This window comes from Schistocerca cancellata, chromosome 2 (genome assembly GCF_023864275.1).
Source record: "Schistocerca cancellata isolate TAMUIC-IGC-003103 chromosome 2, iqSchCanc2.1, whole genome shotgun sequence".
Taxonomy (NCBI): domain Eukaryota; kingdom Metazoa; phylum Arthropoda; class Insecta; order Orthoptera; family Acrididae; genus Schistocerca; species Schistocerca cancellata.
The window spans coordinates 927,331,663-927,356,820 of NC_064627.1; the positions used below are offsets into that span (position 1 = coordinate 927,331,663).

The 25,158-nt window shown below is 39.2% G+C and overlaps 1 protein-coding gene across 1 annotated transcript in view; it reads left to right on the forward strand.

Moving 5' to 3' along the window:
• The window catches only part of LOC126162875 (regulatory-associated protein of mTOR), a 307,137-nt gene that overhangs the window by 221,224 nt on the left and 60,755 nt on the right, over positions 1 to 25,158 (forward strand). Inside the window, exon 18 of the mRNA XM_049919663.1 lies at positions 3,806 to 3,917. Within this exon, the coding sequence (XP_049775620.1) occupies positions 3,806 to 3,917 (112 nt within the window). The remainder of the gene's footprint in view (positions 1 to 3,805; positions 3,918 to 25,158) is intronic.

The window sequence follows — 25,158 nt, forward strand, 5'->3', positions numbered from 1 at the left end:
CCTGTGCTGAAAGGGAAGGAAGAGGAATGAAGGAAAAGAACTGGAGAGGTCTAGGGAAAGGGATAGATTTTGCAAAAGTCACCCAAAACTGCTGATCAGGAGAGACTTACCTTCTCATCCTGTCCATAAGTCTCCTCTAACCCACAGTTCTGAGTGACTTTTCCAAGATCTAGCCCTTTTCCTAGAGCTCTCTAGCCCTTTTCCTTTATCCTTCTACCTTCCCCTTGAAACCCTGTGCCTGAAGGAGGAGCCACTGGCTCCAAAAGCTTGCCTGGCTATAACATTCTTTCATGTGTGTGTTCTGCCTCTGCTTGGTGAGTAGATATTTTATCTATTGTATCATTATCTTTATCCTGATGTTAGTGTCCACTTAATATGTGCTACTTCCACAGAAGAAAACATGATTGTTAAAGCTTGAAGTTCAATGATCATTTGCAAATATACCTACAACTAATGTCAAACAATGGAAAATCCAAGGTGGACGAATGACAATATTATGGAAAAGAGATTGCTACTCACGTATAGTGTGGATGTTGAGTCACAGACAGGCACAATGAAAAGACTGCTAAACGAGTAAACTATTGGCCAAAAGGCCTTCTTCTGGATGAGACAGCATACACACATACATTCATGCAAAAGCAACACACATACACATGACCACTGTCTCTGGCTGCCGAGATGAGACTGTCAGCAACAGAGCATGATGGGAGAAGTAATCCAGGTGGTAGGGGTAAGGAGGAGGCTAGGGTGGGGAGCGGGATGGTTAGCAGGGTGGGATTGGGGGATGGGAAAATGCTGCCTTTGAGAGCATATAGTGTGGTACCTCGTCCTATATGCTTCTTGAAACAGCACTTTAGTGTCCTCCACCCCACCCTACATGCTGTCCCTGGTGTCTTGTCCCTATATGTTCCCACAAACAAACACTTTACCATCTCCAGCCCTACCTTGCTATCCCTCCCCCTCCCCACCCCAGCCTCCTCCTTACCCCCACCACCGTGGACTTCAATGCGAGATGCTTATAACACTTTCCACAACGAAACTTTGTCTCAAAACCTGGCAGAAAATCCAAAAAGATTCTGGTCGTATGTGAAGTGTGTTAGCGGGCAAGAAACAATCAATGCCTTCTCTGCGCGATAGCAATGGAGATACTATCAAAGACAGTGCTGCCAAAGTAGAGTTACTAAACACAGCCTTCTGCAATGCCTTCACAAAAGAAGATGAAGTAAATATTCCAAAATTCGAATCAAGAACAGCTGCCAACATGAGTAACGTAGAAGTAAATATCCTCGGAGTAGTGAAGCAACTTAAAACACTTAATAAAAGCAAGTCTTCTGATCCAGACAGTATACCAATCAGGTTCCTTTCGAAGTATGCTGATGCATTAGCTCCATACTTAATAATCATATACAACTGTTCGCTCGACGAAATATCCGTACCCAAAGACTGGAAAGTTGCACAGATCACACCAATATTCAAGAAAGGTAGTAGGAGTAATCCACTAAATTACAGGCCCATATCGTTAACGTCAGTATGCAGCAGGATTTTGGAACATATATTGTGTTTGAACATTATGAATTACCTCTAAGTAAATGGTCTATTGACACACAGTCAACATGGGCTTAGAAACATTGTTCTTGTGAAACACAACTAGCTCTTTATTCACATGAAGTGTTGAGTGCTATTGACAAGGGGTTTCATATCAATTCCATATTTCTGGAAGGCTTTTGACACTGTACCACACAAGCGGCTTGTAGTGAAATTGTATGCTTACGGAATATTGTCCGAGTTATGTAACTGCATTTGTGATTCCCTGTCAGAGAGATCACAGTTCATAGTAATTGATGGAATGTCATCGAGTAAAACAGAAGTGATTTCTGGTGTTCCCCAAGGTAGTGTTGTAGGCCCTTTGCTGTTCCTTAAGTACATAAACGATTTGGGAGACAAAATCAGCAGCCGTCTTAGGTTGTTTGCAGATGATGCTGTCATTTATTGACTAATAAAGTCATCAGAAGATCAAAACAAATTGCAAAATGATTTAGAAAAGATATCTGAATGGTGTGAAAATTGGCAGTTGACCCTAAATAATGAGAAGTGTGAGGTCATCCACATGATTGCTAAAGGGAATCCATTAAACTTTAGTTACACAATAAAGCAGTCTAATCTAAAGGCCGTACATTCAACTAAATACCTAGGAATTACAATTACAAGCAACTTAAATTGGAAGGAACACACAGAAAATGTTGTGGGGAAGGCTAACCAAAGACTGCGTTTTATTGGCAAGCCACTTAGAGAATGTAACAGGTCTACTACAGAGACTGCCTGCACTACACTTGTCCATCCTCTTTAAGAATACTGCTGTGCAGTGTGGGATCCTTACCAGATAGGACTGACGGAGCACATCAAAAAAGTTCAAAGAAGAGCAGCACGTTTTGTATTATTGCGAAATATGGGAGAGGGTGTCACTGAAATGATACAGAATTTGGGCTGGACATCATTAAAAGAAAGGCATTTTTCATTGTGATGGAATCTTCTCGTAAAATTCCAATCACCATCTGTTGTTGTGTTGTTGTTGTGGTCTTCAGTCCTAAGACTGGTTTGATGCAGCTCTCCATGCTACTCTATCCTGTGCAAGCTTCTTCATCTCCCAGTACCTACTGCAACCTACATCCTTCTGAATCTGCTTAGTGTATTCATCTCTTGGTCTCCCCCTATGATTTTTACCCTCCACGCTGCCCTCCAATACTAAATTGGTGATCCCTTGATGCCTCAGAACATGTCCTACCAACCGATCCCTTCTTCTGGTCAAGTTGTGCCACAAACTTCTCTTCTCCCCAATCCTATTCAATACTTCCTCATTAGTTATGTGATCTACCCATCTAATCTTCAGCATTCTTCTGTAGCACCACATTTCGAAAGCTTCTATTCTCTTCTTGTCCAAACTATTTACCGTCCATGTTTCACTTCCATACATGGCTACACTCCATACAAATACTTTCAGAAATGACTTCCTGACACTTAAATCTATACTCGATGTTAACAAATTTCTCTTCTTTCTCCTCCGAATGCGAAAATATTTCGTTGACACCGACCTACATATGGAGAAACAATCCCACAATAAAATAAGGGAAATCAGAGCACATACAGAAAGATATAGGTGTTCGTTCTTTCCGCGTGCTATATGAGATTGGAATAATAGAGAATTGTGGAGATGGTTAACCCTCTGCCAGACACTTAAATATGATTTGCAGAGTATTGATGTAGACGTAGACATAGACATAGACATAGACATAGATAGATGAGAGATAGTGGTCTTGTGTTTGAGTTGTTGTTGCTGTTGTTTTGTGTGTGTGTGTGTGTGTGTGTGTGTGTGTGTGTGTGTGTGTGTGTGTGTGTCACACACTATAAACCCAAAGGTACAGGGTTCACTACCAAGTTGGTCTTAAAATGTTTTTCTATCTCTTACTCTTTCACATCTGCAGATCCTTTGTATGTAAGAAACAAATCAAGAAGCAACATGTCGCCTGCAGCACTTTTACTTTAGGAACTATAATAATTGACATGGTTAGCAGGTTGAAGGAAGGAAGGTAGACGCTTACCATATGCCATAAAGTCATAGTTAACACATTACTGTGATATTCAAACAAACCTTCAGATTGACTCATTCATGTAAAAATAGAAATTATTATTATTATTATTATTTAATTTTCTTGTTTGCCTTATGAAGGATTGTGTGAATTGCATTAAACATGTGGAAATTTTACTGTAAAATTTGTATATTTTCTAAAACATAATTAAATTATTTCAGTGGAGAATCTCCACCTACATCAACAGCATCAACTACGTCAACTATTGAACTTCATAAATTTTCTAGTTCAAGAACACATACACCTCGACCTCGGAGGGTATTGCATAACACAGTGAGTAGTCTGTTGTAAGACAAATTATACAAGCTATGAAACTGATTGGAAAATTAAGAGTAACACTAAATTTTGTTAAAAATAAATTTTCTCTAACATATTACATTGTTGCCGCAAACTCTGATGCCATCATTTTGCTGTACTAGTTAGTGCCACTGGCATGCTATGGGTCATCGGTTCAAATTTTACTGAAACATTAAGTGAATGTGTGTGTGTGTGTGGGGGGGGGGGGGGGGGGAGGCACATACGTACGCACTCGTGTGTTAGCTTAAAATATGCAAGTGAGGCTTGCATATTTAAATCTAGATAGTGTCCAGTATATAATAACAAGTACTGAGGAGGCTTTTATTAAACACTAACCATAAACTGATAGTGACAAGGCATATTTTAACTATTAGTATACACTGCCACAAAGATGGCATGCAACAAACATGAAACTGATATGAAGTGTACTACGTGCTTGGATATGCAGATGATAAACATTTCAGTGCAATTGTGAAGTGTTGGTAGGAGTGATGCCATCTACATTTTGTACATAAGGAAAGATTACACAGTGGATTTTGCATTCAGAAATTGCATTTGAATATCACAAGATACTGTTATACCTCATGCAATGTAACAAAACAGATAACCCTTTGAATATTAATCTAACGTGTTCAAGTAACAAAAGTGAAGGAACCCTGATATGTCTCAATGATATCTCAAGCATGTACGTTTAAAGATAACTGAAACCAAGAATATTTAACTTTCCCCATGATTCATTGAGTATTATGCCAACACAGGTCGCAATACCTATAAATCTTTACCACAAACACACTTGTAACTTAGGATTTCCTACTGCTTGCAAACTTAATGATGGCACTGCATAACATGCATACTTTCCCAACTTATGGTAATAATCTACATGAGAATTGGCACAAAAAAGGCAATATTCAAATGAAATGTTACACTAAGAAACAACAGAATTATACTTATATGGCACTGGCATTTTTCAACAAGGTAATGCACCATATCACAAGGCCAGGAGTGTGATGGAGTGGTTCAAGGAACACAGTGGCAAGTTCCAGTTGATGAGCTGGCCCTCCAACTCATCACGTCCGAACCCAATCGTACCCATTTGGGACGTGACTGATGTGCTGTCAGACCTTATTGCCCCAATCCTCAAAATATATGGGAATTAGGTGCTTTGTATGCAGGTGTGGTGCCAGCTCCCTCCAGCAATCAACCAAGGTCTCATTGCTTCCATCCTATGACATGTTGCCACAGTTATCCATGGCAAAGATGGACATGCCAGCTATTAGATAGGTGGTCAGAGTGTTCTGGCTGATCAGTGTATGCTCACAAAAATCATACCGTGAGTGGCACATTATACATTCTGAAAATCACTTCATGGTGAGAAAGTGCATCAGTGTATTTCTAGTTCAGTTTGACAGTCCACAATATGCACAATACAGTCTGTGTGATTCAGGCTAGATACTGTACATGCATAGCATTCACACCACTTGCCTATCTGCACCTTGTAGTTCTGTTTAAAGTCCTGAATATCAGTTCAGAATGAGAAGCAGTGCAACATGCTTGATTATTAGTTTCTTTGTCCATGGTACACACTGAAATCAAATCACCGATCACTAATAAAACTCGTTTTTTAACATTGGACAAGAAAACAGCACACTTCCACTCAAGATGCACAACAGTGCTCTCCCTTTCTCACTCTACAGATTCTTTGTCGGTGTTCCTTTATCAACTTATTAACATATTTCTACAGCTCAACACATCTTGCTTTCCATTACACTGAGTACAGTGATGGAATCAAGTTATGCTATAAATCGAATTAAAATTTGTGAGAGTCTGTAATTTTTAATTGATTGCTTAGATCAGTAATAAGATATAGACTGAGGAATTACACCATCTTAAAACAAAGTAACAAGCATAAATCCCCCAACAATTGTAGCTAGAGGTATGGACGAATAGAAACGGAAACTTTGTATGCAAGGAGTTGAGAAAAGAAACACATGCAGTAAGAGCAAGAAAGTGAACATTGGGGTTCTATGCAAAATGCCAATTATATAATATTTTGTTGTATAACAATGTAGGGTAGATGTATTTTCTTCTTTCATAGACTTATCGTGTTATTTGTACTACTGGTGAAATAATTTCGGAGCAATAAGGTTATTCTTGTGTTTCTTCATGGTAATGGAAATTTGTATTCGGTTTTGTGTGTGCTCCCACGATGACTACAATCTTTTAAGCTATGTTGAAGTACATGAATGCAAAGGGTACACAACATATTCCATTCATGGTACAAAACGACAGCCAGATTTGCAAATAAAATACATGTTTATTCAGTAGGTGACCGGTTTTAGGTTAATACCCATTTTCAAACCACCCAAGGCTTGCAAAGTTAAACATATGTCCAAAATAACATTAAAAATGCTGAAATATAGGTGTTAGCATATTCTATTTTATTTTCGATGTCCATTTAACTTGGCGATCTTTGATTGGTCCAAAAATGAGTATTAATCCAAAACCAGTCATCTAATGAATAAACAGCTATTTTATTTGCGGCTGTGGATGTCTTTTGCATCATAATTTAATAAAAGTTACTGTCCCATAACTTCCGGCATGCTGAAATGGAGGGGAGGGGGGCGGGGTGAAGACAAAACTCTAGAACTATATAAATTTTTATTTTTTCCTTTTTCCATACTTTTCTCTTTCCTTGTATTATGCTTTCTTTTGTTAGTACGTTGGAAGATTCATTATGGTATGGAATTTATAACTTTGTTTCTTTGTGCAATTCTGTTGCTATATACACCATTAGTTGCTACGAATGGATTTGCAATTTTTATTTTTCTGGTGTTGTATGTTTGCACATTTATTAACGTGTTATTTAAAGTTATGTTTCAGACAAATTTAGAAGGAAAAATCAACTACTAATTCATTAACACTGTTTGTGCTAGAAAACACCCTCTGCCTTGAATGACCTTTCAAACTTCAAATAATAAAGTTTTACACATTTGTATTTCAAAATCAAACTTACACTCTCTCTACACTTCAGTTCATTTCCATTGCTGGATCCCAAGAACGCACTGGAAAAGACACGCCCCTCATCACATTCACTATTTTTGCTAGTGCCATTCTTGCTTTATATAGTTTTGATTCTATCGCATTATCAGGGGCAATTTTCTTCATTGATTTTATTATAATCCATATAGAATAGCAGAAGATACTGGCTACTTCAAATAGACCTTTGTACATATCAAAAACATTGTTATCTCATTATTTATTTGTTGGTTTTTCATACATCTTTACTAATACCAGATCCCTCACATCAATATCAACTACCTTTTATTTTATCATCACATCCTTTCCTCTTCTTTGCAGGGTGTATACGTGGACAAGGAAAAAAATTCCCGGATTTCCCGGTTAAAAATACACTTTTTCCGCGTTAAGTGACAGTATACTCTTATTTGGCACTGTAAAACTCATCAATCCTTTGAATGTTTATGGTTTTATATACCGCAGTAGAATTTCCCGGCACTTTAGAAAACGAAAGACCTTTGATGTACAACAACATGTACGCTGAATATTTTCGTATTACGAAAGGTGTAAATTCGAATTCCACCAAACACTGCATGTCACTTTCCGTAGCATTGAAATCAAGATTGTGATGTGCTTTTGTAAGCCAGTCATAGCTCATGCCACGTGATGTAGTCAGCCAATAGCAAGATCACTCTTAAGTAGCGAACACACAAATAAGAAAAGTTATTGGTTTAAATTATAGCATTTAAATATAATATTGGTCTCGAAGATTAATAAGCTGGAAGAGAAGCTAAGCTTCCACATATAATGTTGATCTTTTTTGCTCTTGTTACACTTTAAGATACATCACACAAATGCGCCAGTAAAATTTTTAATAATGACGTAAATGTCTGATCTTCTGGGCTCGAAATTCTTCTAAATGGTCATCCTCAAAGAGTTGATTTTTAAATTAGAGTCAAATGCTTTGTGATTTAAGAAATTCATCGTACATTCTCGCACATAGCTCTTCTAACATAGAAGGAAATCTGCTTTGAATGTAACGCTTTTCAAACCACCATTCGCAATATTTCCCCGCGATCTGTTAGCAATACGTTCGTTTCAGCAGTTGGAAGAGAGTACCAGATAACGAGCACCACCTTGCTTGTGCAGCTACGATGATGCAGGAAGCCCTTATGTTCATACATGTAAAACATTAAAAGATCTGACAGTATGTCATAAAAGAAACAAGACATCAGAGGATACTTCAAGAGCTTCGGAATTTCGTGAACCATACTAAAACGCATAATTCGGCTTAAAATGCACATTCATATGGCAATTTTCTTGGAGTATCAGTACTGTATTATCTCACGTTTGGTTCTTTATTATGGCATAATGTCATACGTGCACTTGAAATGCAGCGAACAGTTGAAACTAGCCAATAGTGTGAAATTAAACACTTCATTTAAAATAAATTGACTGCCTCAACAGAAGAGATTAATAAAAGCCAAATCTCTTTAGCAAACCAGCAAAAATAACTTTATTGTTCTGTAAGGCGATTAATGTTAGACTGTCAGAAAGGTGAAGATAAAATCTAAAACTAATAACACGTTTTAGCCTTCCGTAATTACGGGAACGTATTTTAATTCATTTGATAGCTCCCGGCCACAAAAATCTGTTTTTTCATCATTTAACGTGAGAGCAATAAACGAAGAGTAAACAACAAAATCACTGAACGTAAATACAGGTCACGTGAAGACGGCGCACCTCCCCACCACAACTCAGACTGCTCTGTACATCAGCTCCAGATTTACTAATTTCCGAACCGGGGCAATAAAAGTAGTGGCACCCAGCACTTCTGTAACCAGAAGCGGGAAAAGGTACTACTCATACGCGACTCAACTGCGCATGCACAGGAGCCCCCCCACCTCCCCCCGCAACTGCTCAAACGAATCTAATTCAAACCGTTGTCATGTCACGCTCATCGGAGGTAATTTGTTGTTACAAAGCTATGCATAGTCTTCCTAAAGCCTTTGACACACTTTTCTGTTGGCAGACGCTTGTATGAGTACTGTTTTGTTATTGTATACCGCGCATTTCCTTTGCAACTTAAGGTTTTTTTTTTCCTCTCGTTCATGTTTTGTTGCTGCAGTATTATTCTGCAGTAGCGGGATACAGTGATATCATTTGTTAGAGTATTGGTTCTTACCAGTCAACATCACAAAATTTTAACTGAAAACTGAAACAATGAAAAATTCCCTTAATTCTGAACAATTCCTGTGTTTTTCCCGGTTTTCTCCCGGATGAAAAAATTCCCGGATTTTTCCCGGATCTCCCGGTTGTCCCGGGTCGAATACACCCTGCTCTGGCAATTTCTTTTCTATCAGTTCTCTCACTCTCTTCTTTTTCTCATCCCTACTCAACCCATCCCTAGGAGGGAGAGGGAGTTTCCTGTCCACTAAACTTACAGGTCTCTCACTTTTCATAATGTCATAAGGAGTAAACCATATTTTATCATGAACTACACTATTCATTGCTTTCTCAGTGTTCTCTTCCACATTTTTTTAAGCACTATGGTCATTGCTGCATTATATGCAGCATAGTTTGCCAATTTCTCTCATGTAACAGTCAACAGGATTTCCTGCCGAATGTTAAGTTGAAGTGTATATCACTGTTACTCCCTCACTGGTAAGATTTTCTTTACATCTTTTACATATATGTTATGATACATTCTTGAAAAGTATGGCTTTTTCACAAAATGGTCATTTTATAGTTTATTCAAGATTGCTTTGCCAGGTACCTTTCACTGAGGGTAGGTCATCATAAATTTTATATAATACCTCCAACACTACAAAAATATAGGCAAAAGTCCTTTTGTTTTTGCCAAAGGGCCACAAAAATCCCCAGATAACAATTCCATTAAATCATTTTGTTTAATGCTGTGCATAGGAAGTCTGCACATTTGGTTGCTAACTTTGACTCTTGGCATTTATCACATTTCAATATAGTTATTCATCCTGTCTGCCATGTTGTCAAAAGCTATATACTTTCTTCATTTCTGTACACATGTTTAAGCTCCTAAATGTCCAAAACTCAAATGAATGTAATCGATTACTTCATCTATGTAGTTAGTGGGCCAACACACCTTCTAGTCTTTCAAACTTTAATTGCTTTGCCTAAACGGTGCTCCACCATATACCCTGTAATATTTTGGAAATTTATTGTTACTGTCCTTCCTAACCAAGTCCCTTCTGATCATCTTCCATTTCTCATCCTTATTCTTATGTCCTATCAGGTTTTTGTACATACTTCCAGTTTTCTTCTCTCCCTGAACTACCTACCTGTATATAGAACAGTTTTACATGTTCCTCACCTATATCATGTCCTACTTCATTACCCTCATCTGTCATGTGCGTATGGAGGGGTGGGGTGGGGGTGGGGAGGGAGGGGGGGGCAGTGGCATCAGTGTGAACTACTTCACGTAATATGTCCTGTTCAATATCACTCCATGTCCAGTCATTATAACTTAATTTTGGATTTATATATTTTTCTGATTTCTTTTGGACTGAACAAAAAGGTGCCAACCCTTTGTCTTTGCCAATGATGAAAACATAAATGTCCTCCCCCAACACTTACAGCTGTTTCACTGTTCACAGAATTTGTGGAGTCATCTCCTAAGATATTTCAGAAAATGTTCCTTTATCCTCCATATCTCCTTCCTCCAAAAAATTATGTGAAAGAAATGTATCCCATGTATTTTCTCTTCTCCCTCTTAACTACTACTATAGGGTATCTGTTACTTCTATTTTTCCCGGGACAGTCACTTTTTTTTTCCAACTGTCTCGAAAGTTTTATTGGGGATGCTCAAATGTCCCACTATTTTATGATTCAGCTTGGCTAATGTATTTTATGCTAGCAATTTACTGGACAAGTATACACACTAGGAAACACCATTTGTATAATGTGCTTCTACAATTATTATTTATTTACTGTTAGTATTTTGCACTGTTGATAGTACTGATTCGTGTTAAATTGTTCTTTCGATAGATTTAGATATGGGTGGGCCACTCTGTGCCAAACTTCATGCAGACTGTGTGTGCAGGCTGCATGCAGGCCATGGCTTGGCCTGGCTCAGCTTTGCTCCTGCCTTCCAGTACTACTCGGTGCAGCGCAACATTTAATTTAGTATTGCAGTGTGACATATTTTGGTTGCACAACTCCCTACAGTTCAGAAGAATTGTGGTGTCAGCGCTGTTTACCCTTTCTATTTGTTTATGGCATGAATGACATTCACATGTCCAGTTGCTGTTTGTACAAAAGGAGGCAGTCTAGTGACGTATTGTCACAAGTCTTTAATAATGAATGGAAAGGACAGAAGAGAGGAATAACAGTTCTCAATATCTATTATGCAGTCATATAAGTGACATGTGCTGCAAATTTGCTACGAAATTATATTGCAATACCATGCAGAAAGAATTTAAAGATTTATTTGACAATGAAAGAGCAAAAAATTCAACAGTCAACAAATGGGATTTGTTGTTTAGTACATCATTTTGTGTTAAATTTACAGGCATGTAGCATGTGAAGAAATCGTTGGTATGAATAATAAAATTATTGAAGTTACACACATTATTCCACTGTCAGATGCAACAGTTTTTGATGGAACTGAACAAAGAGTATGGAGACTTTATATATTACTGCAAAATATATTGGTTAAGATAGGAGCATGCCTTGAACAATTTTTGATTTAAAAACCACTATTGTTGAATTTATGAAGGAAAAAGGAGTGCAGAAACAAGAAAAAACTAGAACATCCACGGACCTTGCCATTGGTGGGGAGGCTTGCGTGCCTCAACGATACAGATAGCCGCACTGTAGGTGCAACCACAACGGAGTGGTATCTGTTGAGAGGCCAGACAAACATGTGGTTCCTGAAGAGGAGCAGCAGCCTTTTCAGTAGTTGCAGGGGCAACAGTTTGGATGATTGACTGATCTGGCCTTGTAACACTAACCAAAACGGCCTTGCTGTGCTGGTATTGCGAACAGCTGCAAGCAAGTGGAAACTACAGCCGTAATTTTTCCCGAGGGCATGCAACTTTTCTGTATGGTTAAATGATGATCGCATCCTCTTGGGTAAAATATTCCGGAGGTAAAATAGTCCCCCATTCGGATCTCCGGGTGGGGACTACTCAGGAGGACGTCATTATCAGGAGAAAGAAATCTGGCGTTCTATGGATCAGAGCGTGGAAAGTCAGATCCCTTAATCCGGCAGGTAGGTTAAAAAATTTAAAAAGGGAAATGGATAAGTTAATGCTAGATATAGTGGGAATTAGTGAAGTTCAGTGGCAGGAGGAACAAGACTTCTGGTCAGATGAATACAGGGTTATAAATAGAAAATCAAATAGGGGTAATGCAGGAGTAGGTTTAATAATCATCATCATCATCATCATTTATTGCCTTATCGGGCCTTTAAGGCCTACAGCAAGAAGAACAAAAGGAAAAGTAAAGACAAAAAGACTTACAAAAGTACTCTATACAGTAGTAAAAGTTACATATGTACATTACAGCTTAAAGAAGAAACGAAAAAATAAACAGGGCATTCAATCAAAGGTTTAAAAGGCAAGAGGGATACATTACAGAAACAAAAAACAAAAAAAAAAACACACACGCAGTGTCTGTCAATTACACGAGAGGAGGGAGCTGTTGCAGATGGCAGTCCATCTCATCCGGTCGTTGGCGTCCTCCTCCACGGCTGCTGGTTCCACTTCTTTCAGGATCGTTGTTATCCTATCCTTCCATCGAGTTCTTGGGCGTCCTCTAGGGCGTTTTCCTGTGGGTTGAGAGTGGAGGACTCTGTTTGGAAGGGATCCGTCTGCCCGTAGGATGTGGCCAAACCATTGGAGTCTCTTCTGTGCTAATATTCGTCCAATGTGTGGCTTTCCATACCGCTGGTATAAATCTTCTTTTTTTCTTCGTTCCCATTTACCTTCCATGGCATTGTAGATGGGTCCATATATCTTCCGAAGTACCTTCCTTTCAAATGCACATATTGCTTCTTCTGCTGTTGCTGATGTTGCCCAAGTTTCACAGCCGTATAAAAGTACTGGTCTCACCAGTGTCGTGTATAGGTGGATCTTGTTCTTCTGCGATATCAGCCGAGATCTGAAAAGATTGTTCAGGCTAAAGAACATGCGATTAGCATTTGTTATACGTTGCTGTACTTCTTTCGTTACTTCACTTCTATTTGTTAGTATGGAGCCCAGGTACTTGAACTCTTCAACTCGTTCGAAGGTATGCCTGTCGACATCAATGGAAGGAGGGAGATCTCGGCGGCGTGATACAACAAGATATTTAGTTTTTTCCTCGTTCACCACCAGCCCAATTTTCTCTGCATTGTGGAGGAATCGGGAAGTATCCCTGCGTACTTGCTCTAGAGTGTCGCCAAGGATCACAACATCATCAGCAAATGCCAAGATTGTGTCTGCTCCCACCATCTCCATCTCTCTGGTTCGACAAGTGTCACGGCTTACTTTTTCCAGGGCCAAATTGAATAATATTGGCGCCAATGGATCTCCTTGTCTCAATCCATTTTGTATACTGAATGATGGTGATAGTTGATTAATAATAAATAAAAAAATAGGAATGCGAATAAGCTACTACAAACAGCATAGTGAATGCTTTATTGTGGCCAAGATAGACACGAAGCCCACGCCTACTACAGTAGTACAAGTTCATATACCAACTAGCTCTGCAGATGACAAAGAAATTGAAGAAATGTATGATGAGATAAAAGAAATCATTCGGATAGTGAAGGGAGACGAAACTTTAAGTCATGGGTGATTGGAATTCGATAGTAGGAAAAGGAAGAGAAGGAAACGTAGTAGGTGAATATGGATTGGGGGTAAGAAATGAGAGAGGAAGCTGCCTGGTAGAATTTTGCACAGAGCATAACTTAATCATAGCTAACACTTGGTTCAAGAATCATAAAAGAAGGCTGTATATATGGAAGAAACATGGAGATACTGACAGGTTTCAGACAGATTATATATTGGTAAGACAGAGATTTAGGAACCAGGTTTTAAATTGTAAGACATTTCCAGGGGCGGATGTGGACTCTGACCACAATCTATTGGTTATGAACTGTAGATTAAAACTGAAGAAACTTCTAAAAGGAATTTAAGGATATGGTACCTGGATAAACTGACTAAACCAGAGGTTGTACAGAGTTTCAGGTAGGCCATAAAGGAACAATTGACAAGAATGGGGGAAGGAAATACAGTAGAAGAAGAATTGATAGCTTTGAGGGATGAAGTAGTGAAGGCAGCAGAGGATAAAGTAGGTAAAAAGACGAGAGCTAGTACAAATCCTAGGGTAACAGAAGAAATATTGAATTTAATTGATGAAAGGAGAAAATATAAAAATGCAGTAAATGAAGCATGCAAAAAGGAATACAAACGTCTCAAAAATGAGAGCGACAGGAAGTGCAGAATGGCTAAGCGGGGATGGCTTGAGGACAAAGTAAGGATGTAGAGGCTTTTGGGGGTAAGATAGATACTGCCTACAGGAAAATTACAGAGACCTTTGGAGAAAAGAGAACCACTTGTATGAATATCAAGAGCTCAGATGGAAACCCAGTTCTAAGCAAAGAAGGGAAAGCAGAAAGGTGGAAGGAGTATATAGAGGGTCTATACAAGGGCGATGTACTTGAGGGCAATATTATGGAAATGGAAGAGGATATAGATGAAGATGAAATGGGAGATATGGTACTGTGTGAAGAGTTTGACAGAGCACTGAAAGACCCAAGTCGAAACAAGGGCCCGGGAGTAGACAACATGCCATTAGAACTACTGACAGCCTTGGGAGAGCCAGTCCTAACAAAACTCTACCATCTGGTGAGCAAAATGTATGAGACAGGCGAAATACCCTCAGACTTCAAGAAGAATATAATAATTACAATCCCAAAGAAAGCAGGTGTTGACAGATGTGAAAATTACCGAACTATCAGTTTAATAAGTCACAGCTGCAAAATACTATTGCGAATTCTTTACAGATGAATGGAAAAATTGGTAGAAGCCGACCTCGGGGAAGATCAGTTTGGTTTCCGTAGAAATGTTGGAACATCTGAGGCAGTATTGACCCTAAGGCTTATCTTAGAAGCTAGATTAAGAAAATGCAAACCTACATTTCTAGCATTTGCAGACTTAGAGAAAACTTCTGAAAATGTTGACTGGAATACTCTCTTTGAAATTCTGAAGGTGGCAGGGGTAAAGTACAGGGAACAAAAGGCTATTTACAATTTGTACAGAAATCAGATGGAATTATAAGAGTCGAGGAACATGAAAGGGAAGCAGTGGTTGGGAAGGGAGTGAGACAGGATTGTAGCCTCTCCCCGATGCTATTAAATCTCTATATTGAGCAAGCAGTAAAGGAGACAAAAGAAAAGTTCGGAATAAGCATTAAAAACCATGGAGAAGAAACGTAAACTTTGAGGTTCGTTAATGACATTGTAATTCTGTCAGAGACAGCAAAGGACTTGAAAGAGCAGTTGAATGGAATGGACAGTAATTTGTAAGGAGGATATAAGATGAACATCATCAAAAGCAAAACAAGGATAATGGAATGTAGTCGAATTAAGTCGGGTGATGCTGAGGGAATTAGATAAGGAAATGAGGCACTTAAAGTAATAAAGGAGTTTTGCTATTTGGGGATCAAAATAACTGATGATGGTCGAAGTAGAGAGGATATAAATTGTAGACTGGCAATGGCAAGGAAAACGTTTCTGAAGAAGAGAAATTTGTTAACATCGAGTATAGATTTAAGTGTCAGGAAGTCGTTTCTGAAAGTATTTGTATGGAGTGTAGCCATGTACGGAAGTGAAACATGGGTGATAAATAGTTTGGACAAGAAGAGAATAGAAGCGTTTGAAATGTGGTGCTACAGAAGAATGCTGAAGATTAGATGGATAGATCACATAACTAATGAGGTGGTACTGAATAGACTTGGGGAGAAGAGGAGTTTGTGGCACAACTTGACTAGAAGAAGGGACCGGTTGGTAGAACATGTTCTGAGGCATCGAGGGATCACCAATTTATTATTGGAGGGCAGCGTGGGGGGTAAAAATCATAGAGGGAGACCAAGAGATGAAGACACTAAGCAGATTCAGAAGGATGTAGGCTGCAGTACGTACTAGGAGAAGAAGCAGCTTGCACAGGGTAGAGTAGGATGGAGAGCTGCATCAAACCAGTCTCAGGATTGAAGACCTTAACAACAACAACAACAACAACAACAACACATTGTAAGGGGACTTGACTGCTGACAGTAAGACATTGCAACTTCTTTCTGATTTGATGAGGATCCATTTAAAAAGAAAATTGCATTATAGAAGGGACATTCTGACAAACACAGTCCAGTTCCCTAAGATCACTGCCATTAATAGTAATATTGAAGGGGAAAAAAAAAAAAAAAAAAAAAGAAAAAAAAAAAAAGCATTTGAAGAGTTCATTGTTGCCCTGACAGAATTGCAGGAATAGTTTCCTTAATGTATTGAGGACACTGCTAATCTTACATCTGTTTTTGAGCTGCTTTAGAGACTGTTTGCCATTTTTGTTGAAAGTGTCCCTGTCCATGTGCAAATTTAACTGATTAACCTACAAAGTAATTCCCATTTTAATGACAAATCCTTTCACATTAAAACTGTCAACGAAGTTTACGTTGCTTTCCTCAGGTAGAGTTCTCACATCTCCATAATGTGGTCACAAAAGTGCTGCAATATTTCAGTTGATGTATTTGTATGAAAGACCTTTTTTTGAATATGAAACTAAATAAGTGACAATTACATGGCAACCTGAGTGCAAAAGTTTGTGAAATTGTATGTGTCTGTCCATGTGCTGACATTTTATACCAGATAACAGTTATATATATATATATCTCTTCAGCACACCAAAAATAATTAAATAATACTGAAAATTTGGTTTGTTGTTAGTTTCTGTTATGTTCCTGTGAAATGCGAAATATAAAACCAAGTCATATTCAGTGTACTGCATTGCCATTTTTGTATGTGATGCATTCACAGTTTTCCCCCCTTTCCCTCTTCTTGTGCTGAGACAGCATGCCATGGTGGTAGGGGAAATGTTCAGCAAGGCTGGCAGTATGGCACTTGTGCCAGGGAATAGCTCCTGAGCCAAATTCTTGGGTGCACTTCATTTAGATATTAAGAATCTTTGTTTTCGTCATATTAAGCAGTCTGAAGACACTATGTGGATAAGTGACAATTTTTTAGATCCATGCTGTCATTGTTTCATCATGCTAAATCAAAAAATTAATTTTAACACCAATCCACAAAGAGGTTTTTGTTTTATCAGTAGTAGTGGAGAAACTGTTGAATGTATGTGTGTTTTCCTTAGAGAACTCTTTATGGTCAGATAAAAAAAATGAAAGTTGAAACAGTGAAGGCCTTGCCCATTGTCAAACACATTTTAATGGGGCTTCAAGTGCTCACTTGAATGTCGAAAGAAAATGCACTTCTTGACGAAGTACATAAAAGTGAAAAGTACGACGACAGTGCAGGAGTATAATTGCAAAAATCCATTTGGGATTGTTTGAGTGCATGATCTAAAAGCAACTTATATGTCCACTAAATTTTGTCATTGTTGTTGTTGTTGTTGTTGTGGTCTTCAGTCCTGAGACTGGTTTGATGTAGCTCTCCATGCTACTCTATCCTGTGCAAGCTTCTTCATCTCCCAGTACCTACTGCAACCTACATCCTTCTGAATCTGCTTGGTGTATTCATCTCTTGGTCTCCCTCTACGATTTTTACCCTCTATGCTGCCATCCAATACTAAATTGGTGATTCCTTGATGCCTCAGAAAATGTCCTACCAACCAATCCCTTCTTCTAATCAAGTTGTGCCACAAACGTCTCTTCTCCCCAATCCTATCCAACACCTCCTCATTAGTTATGTGATCTACCCATCTAATCTTATTTTGTCAATACAATTTGTTTATTTTCACTTAATTGTTCAGGTTTTTTTCTAAACTTTTTAAAATGCCCCATTTTTAATAAAAATAAAATGGACATAGCATTTTACTATCATCTCTGGACTGGACCAGACTGGGTGCAATGCCTGTACCAGGCAGAGGGTACAAGCCCACAAGGTGCAGAACTGGATAGAGATGGTGGGTGTTAGAAAGTGTAGAGCCATTGGCAGCTCAAATAAAAAGGATTTTTTGTAATTTGTAAAACTATTATTGTGTTATCGCTGCTTGATGACCATGTCCCTGTCAGCTAGGATTTCCTCAGTGAGCAATTGTTGTTGTCAGCCTTCCCTCAGCTGCATCAGTGTGCCCAGCATTGCTGATTCCAGTGTTAACAAACACAGCATCTACATCTACATCCATACTCCGCAAGCCACCTGACGGTGTGTGGCGGAGGGTACCTTGACTACCTCTATCGGTTCTCCCTTCTATTCCAGTCTCATATTGTTCGTGGAAAGAAGGATTGTCGGTGTGCTTCTGTGTGGGCTCTAATCTCTCTGATTTTATCATCATGGTCTCTTCGGGAGATATACGTTGGAGGGAGCAATATACTGCTTGACTCTTCGGTGAAGGTATGTTCTCGAAACTTCAACAAAAGCCCGTACCGAGCTACTGGCGTCTCTCCTGCAGAGTCTTCCACTGGAGTTTATCTATCATCTCCGTAATGCTTTCGCGATTACTAAATGATCCTGTAACGAAGCGCGCTGCTCTCCGTTGGATCTTCTCTATCTCTTCTATCAACCCTATCTGGTACGGATCCCACACTGCTGAGCAGTATTCAAGCAGTGAGTGAACTCTCCTATCAACCCTATCTGGTACGGATCCCACACTGCTGAGCAGTATTCAAGCAGTGGGCGAACAAACGTACTGTAACCTACTTCCTTTGTTTTCGGATTGCATTTCCTTAGGATTCTTCCAATGAATCTCAGTCTGCCATCTGCTTTACCAACGACCAACTTTATATGATCATTCCATTTTAAATCACTCCTAATGCATACTCCCATATAATTTATGGAATTAACTGCTTCCAGTTGCTGACCTGCTATATTGTAGATAAATGATAAGGGGTCTATCTTTCTATGTATTCACAGCACATTACACTTGTCTACATTGAGATTCAATTGCCATTCCCTGCACTATGCATCAATTCGCTGCAGATCCTCCTGCATTTCAGTACAATTTTCCAATGTTACAACTTCTCGATATACCACAGCATCATCCGCAAAAAGCCTCAGTGAATTTCCGATGTCATCCACAAGGTCATTTATGTATATTGTGAATAGCAATGGTCCTACGACACTCCCCTTCTGCACACCTGAAATCACTCTTACTTCGGAAGACTTCTCTCCAGTCTCTGTGCAGTCTACTTCCCACTTTATAGTTGTCTGCCTGAGGAGCCAGTAATGATGCAGACAGGAGGAGGCAGGAACTCTTCGACTGGTGTGGGAAACCATCCCTGTAAGTGGTGGCATGCCTATAGGTACATAGTAGAGCAGACATCTGCACCACCCAAGCCCCAAGCTGCTGCCCTCCGGGGCAGGCATGTGACGGCTACTGTGTAATGCTGGAGGAAGCCCACCAGTTTTCAGCACTAAGTCCAGGAAGGCGGACTTAATATTTGAAGATAGTCCATTGGTGGCTGGTACTCTTAGTGGCTGCATGCTGTTCTCTGTCGATCTGGTGCCCAGCATAGCCATCTTATCCTGGTGGGTACTGCTAAACTGGTCCTGCTCTTGCTAAAATGAGAAGTCATTTATACTCGACTGTAAGCCACTTGTTGTGCGTATGTGCTGTTTTCCATCACATTCTCAAAACAACAGTCACATATGGGTGTGGTAAGATATTGCCATTGTGGACACTGACTCATAATTTAGCAGATTCACAAGTACTGCAGATGTACACCTAGCCTTGATGAAGCAAGTGCCGTACTGGCAGCTGTTGCAATGATGTTACAATTGTCTTTGTGCCCATGGCGTTGCTACTGTTTTCTGCCACAGCACCCAAAAATTATTGATGGCCCCCAATTTTCATGGTTCCTTTTAAACTGCAAATAAACCTACCTCCTCCTTATTATAAGTTGCCAACCCTTTGCCTTTGTCAGTGACGAAGACTTTTAATGTCTTTCCCAACTCCTACATCTATTTCACTGTTAATCGAATTTGTGGTAGTCACCACCTCAACAATTTCAAAAAATGTTCCTTCTCCCCCTTATCTCCTCCCTCCGAACCATTATTTGAAAGAAATGTATCCCCATTGTATATTTCCTTGTTTCTCTTCTCTACTACTATCATCTCTGATATCTTCCTCATCACTATTATCACTTTCATTTTGCAACACATTCTTTTCCTGCTTCTCATCTACTTACTGGACCTCAAATTTATTGATTCTGTCATACATCTGGAAAACATTTTTATGTATCTCGCCACTGATTCCACATTACTTCTATAACTAACATCAGGTACATTCTCTTTAATCACCAGTTTTTGCCTTTCACATGTTATGTCACCAGAGTTGGTATTGCTACTATAAAGTCCTAAGTTTAATGTTTCATCATGGCATAGGTCAGAGTTCGATCTCCCTCTCCCCTCCAATATGGGAACTCACTGTTGGGGGTGTTCGTTTCCCTTTGGGACTCACCCATTCTGTAATGATCTCTAGTGTTACCCCTACACTTCATCCAAACTCTTCTTTCTCTACCTCTCACATTTATTTGGTTCACTGTGTTTGTCCAATCCCTGTTCTTGTGGTACCACACAGAATATTGTCTTCATGAAGCAAACAATTTGTTTGCCACCTACCTACATCTCTTACTGTTCAGAAAGTCTTTAATATTATTATTATGTCCTATCAGTCCACATCTCTTATTAGGAAGTGACTTCACCATTGGTAACATATAGTATCCCTTTAATTCCATGGGCTACCCAAATGTTTTAATTTACTGATCCAACTTTCACAGGACTCTCTCACATTCTCCCTATGTCTCCTGTCTTACCATGGAGCCTTCTTAAAAGCTTCTATAATATGACTTTGTTTTTCTATAGACAAGCACTCACCCAGAAATGCTGATATGAAATCTTCAAAAGACTTATATTTATCCAGGGCATCTGCTCCTCAATCAAGACTTTTCCCTTTAAGCAAGCACTTGGCCTTCAAGTTTGACATTCCCTACCCAATCTGCAGTAAATTGACTCCTCGAGCTATTTATAAAAGAAACTGGATGTTCATCTCCATTGGGATAAAAAACTACATTATTAATAGTATAAATACTAGCCTTCCTTTTCTGCAGTACCACTGGTGGTGCTGTAAATTTTTTTTTTTAACTGTCCTTTCTAAATTTCCTACCCTGTTCTTAATCCCAGGAGTGATCTCTTTAATTCCTTCTATTTCTGGCTTATTGTTTTTGTTATAATCCTGTAAAATCTGCTTGCAGTAGTCCTTAATTTCAGTCTTCATTCTTTACAGTTGATATCTTGGGCTTGAATGTCTTTATCCAAGCATTCTGCCCGTTCCTTTATGGTATTCTCAGATTTCTTTTGTTTTTATTTACTTTGAATTATGCCTCTTTAAACAGCTGATTAACTTAATCTTTGAATTTCTCAAAATCCCTTCAAGTTTGCTCATATTTTGTGCCTAGCTTGTTTCTCTCTTAATCCATCTCATTCTTAGATTCATCTACCTTTTTGCTAACAATTTCTATCTGTCCATTCACTTTTTTCTGCCTGGTCTCCATTTTCTTTTACCTTCCTTCCATTTTCTTCTGCTCTCGTTCCATTTTCTGCTTCTCTTTTAATATCTGGTTCTAATTTAATGATTTATCCTACTCCTATACTCTCCATAACATATTATGCGACTTTCTTTCCATTTTCTGTGTTTGGAAGGTAGCTATCCATTTGTCTTTCCTTGTCATCATTTTGTTCATGGAAGAACAACAAAGGAAAGCAAAATGAAGTACACCAGCTGCTAAATTTCAAAATTCAACGTGGAAAGTGCCATATTTCACCCAGATAGCATTAAAACAACAGTGTCCTGTCACAACACTGTAACTTATGTGATGAAACAGGACCCCCTTGAATATTATTCTAATTAGAAACGACTGTGTTCAAGCAACAAAATTGTAGGAACACTGTGTTCAAGCAACAAAATTGTAGGACCCCTGAGATGCCTCGCCCACTATCACTTCTGAAGCGTATTTAACTTTTCCCAGGATTAATTGAATATTATGTCACCACAGATTCAAATAACTAGCAGTCTTTACCACGCACACACATGCGTTTTATTTGTGGCTGACTGCTGCCTCCAAGCTTAATAGTGGACACTGCACGATGCGTGTATTTTCCCAACTTACGGCATTAATTTTCATGAGATTCGGCCCAAAAACAAGGCTATGTGCAAATGCATAAAATAACACTAGCAAACAAAACAAATATACATTTATAGGCAATAAAAGTGAATAATAAAAATAAAGACTGTGGGCTTTAGTACCATTAATAATAATACATATTTGCAATAATGAAGATGGTATCTGAAGATAATGGCCTTACAATAAAAAATGACATCAATTGTAGAAACTTAGTTAATGAATGGAATTAATTTCAAAGAATGAATTTCTCTCTCTGCAGAAGTGTGAGTGTGCTGATATGAAACTTCCTGACAGATTGAAACTGTGTACCAGACTGAGAGTTGAATGTGGGATCTTTCTTCCAGGAGTGCTAGTCCTGCAAGTTCTGTGGGAGAACTTCTGTGAAGTTTGGAAGGTAGGAAATGAAGTAATGGTGGAAGTAAAGCTGTGAGGACAGGTCATGAATCATGCTGGGATAGCTGCTCCTAAAGCATTTGCCCACAAAACATGAAGGTCCAGAGTTTGAGTCTTGGTTTGGCACACAGTCCTAACCTGCCAGGAAACAGTTAACGAAGAACAGGGAATCAGCAATCATAAAGCAGTTACTGCATCGATGATTTCAGCCGTAAATAGAAATATTAAAAAAGGTAGGAAGATTTTTCTGTTTAGCAAAAGTGACAAAAAGCAGATTACAGAGTACCTGATGGCTCAACACAAAAGTTTTGTCTCGAGTACAGATAGTGTTGAGGATCAGTGGACAAAGTTCAAAACGATTGTACAATATGCGTTAGATGAGTATGTGCCTAGCAAGATCGTAAGAGATGGAAAAGAGCCACCGTGGTACAACAACCGAGTTAGAAAACTGCTGCGGAAGCAAAGGGAACTTCACAGCAAACATAAACATAGCCAAAGCCTTGCAGACAAACAAAAATTACGTGAAGCGAAATGTAGTGTGAGGAGGACTATGTGAGAGGCATTCAATGAATACAAAAGTAAAGTTCTATGTACTGACTTGGCAGAAAATCCTAAGAAATTTTGGTCTTATGTCAAAGCGGTAGGTGGATCAAAACAAAATGTCCAGACACTCTGTACCAAAATGGTACTGAAACAGAGGATGACAGATTAAAGGCCGAAATACTAAATGTCTTTTTTCCAAAGCTGTTTCACAGAGGAAGACTGCAATGTAGTTCCTTCTCTAGATTGACGCACAGATGACAAAATGGTAGATATCAGAACAGACGACAGAGGGATAGAGAAACAATTAAAATCGCTCAAAAGAGGAAAGGCCGCTGGGCCTGATGGGATACCAGTTCCATTTTACACAGAGTACGCGAAGGAACTTGCCCCCCTTCTTGCAGCGGTGTACCATAGGTCTCTAGAACAGCGTAGCGTTCCAAAGGATTGGAAAAGGGCACAGGTCATCCCCGTTTTCAAGAAGGGACGTCGAACAGATGTGCAGAACTATAGACCTATATCTCTAACATCGATCAGTTGTAGAATTTTGGAACACGTATTATGTTCGAGTATAATGGCTTTTCTGGAGACTAGAAATCTACTCTGTAGGAATCAGCATGGGTTTCGAAAAAGACGGTCGTGTGAATCCCAGCTCGCGCTATTCATCCATGAGACTCAAAGGGCCATAGACACGGGTTCACAGGTAGATGCCGTGTTTCTTGACTTCCGCAAGGCATTCGATACAGTTCCCCACAGTTGTTTAATGAACAAAGTAAGAGGATATGGACTATCAGACCAATTGTGTGATTGGATTGATGAGTTCCTAGATAACAGAACACAGCATCTCATTCTCAATGGAGAGCAGTCTTCCGAAGTAAGAGTGATTTCAGGTGTGCCGCAGGGGAGTGTCATAGGACCGGTGCTATTCACAATATACATAAATGACCTTGTGGATGACATCGGAAGTTCACTGAGGCTTTTTGCAGATGATGCTGTGGTGTATCGAGAGGTTGTAACAATGGAAAATTGTACTGAAATGCAGGAGGATCTGCAGCGAATTGTCTCATGCTGCAGGGAATGATAATTGAATCTCAGTGTAGACAAGTGTAATGTGCTGTGAATACATAGAAAGATAGATCCCTTATCATTTAGCTACAAAATAGCAGGTCAGCAACTGGAAGCAGTTAATTCCATAAATTATGTGGGAGTACGCATTAGGAGTGATTTAAAATGGAATGATCATATAATGTTGATTGTCGGTAAAGCAGATGCCAGACTGAGATTCATTGGAAGAATCCTAAGGAAATGCAATCCGAAAACAAAGGAAGTAGGTTACAGTACACTTGTACGCCCACTGCTTGAATACTGCTCAGCAGTGTGGGATCCGTACCAGATAGGGTTGATAGAAGAGATAGAGAAGATCCAACGGAGAGCAGCGCGCTTCGTTACAGGATCATTTAGTAATCGCGAAAGTGTTACGGAGATGATGGATAAACTCCAGTGGACGCTCAGGAGAGACGCTCAGTAGTTTGGTATGGGCTTTTGTTAAAGTTTTGAGAACATACCTTTACCAAAGAGTCAAGCAGTATATTGCTCCCTCCTACGTATATCTCGCGAAGAGACCATGAGGATAAAATCAGAGAGATTAGAGCCCACACAGAAGCATACCAACAATCCTTCTTTCCACGAACAATACGAGACTGGAATAGAAGGGAGAACCCATAGAGGTACTCAGGGTACCCTCCGCCAACACCGTCAGGTGGCTTGCGGAGTGTGGATGTAGATGTAGATGAAGTTTCGAACATAATTTTATTTTTAATTCTGACATTTACCGAAAATGTTAATCAAAATTATTTAGATCTTCAAGCAGTGGAAAATCCAGGATTGAATAATGACAATA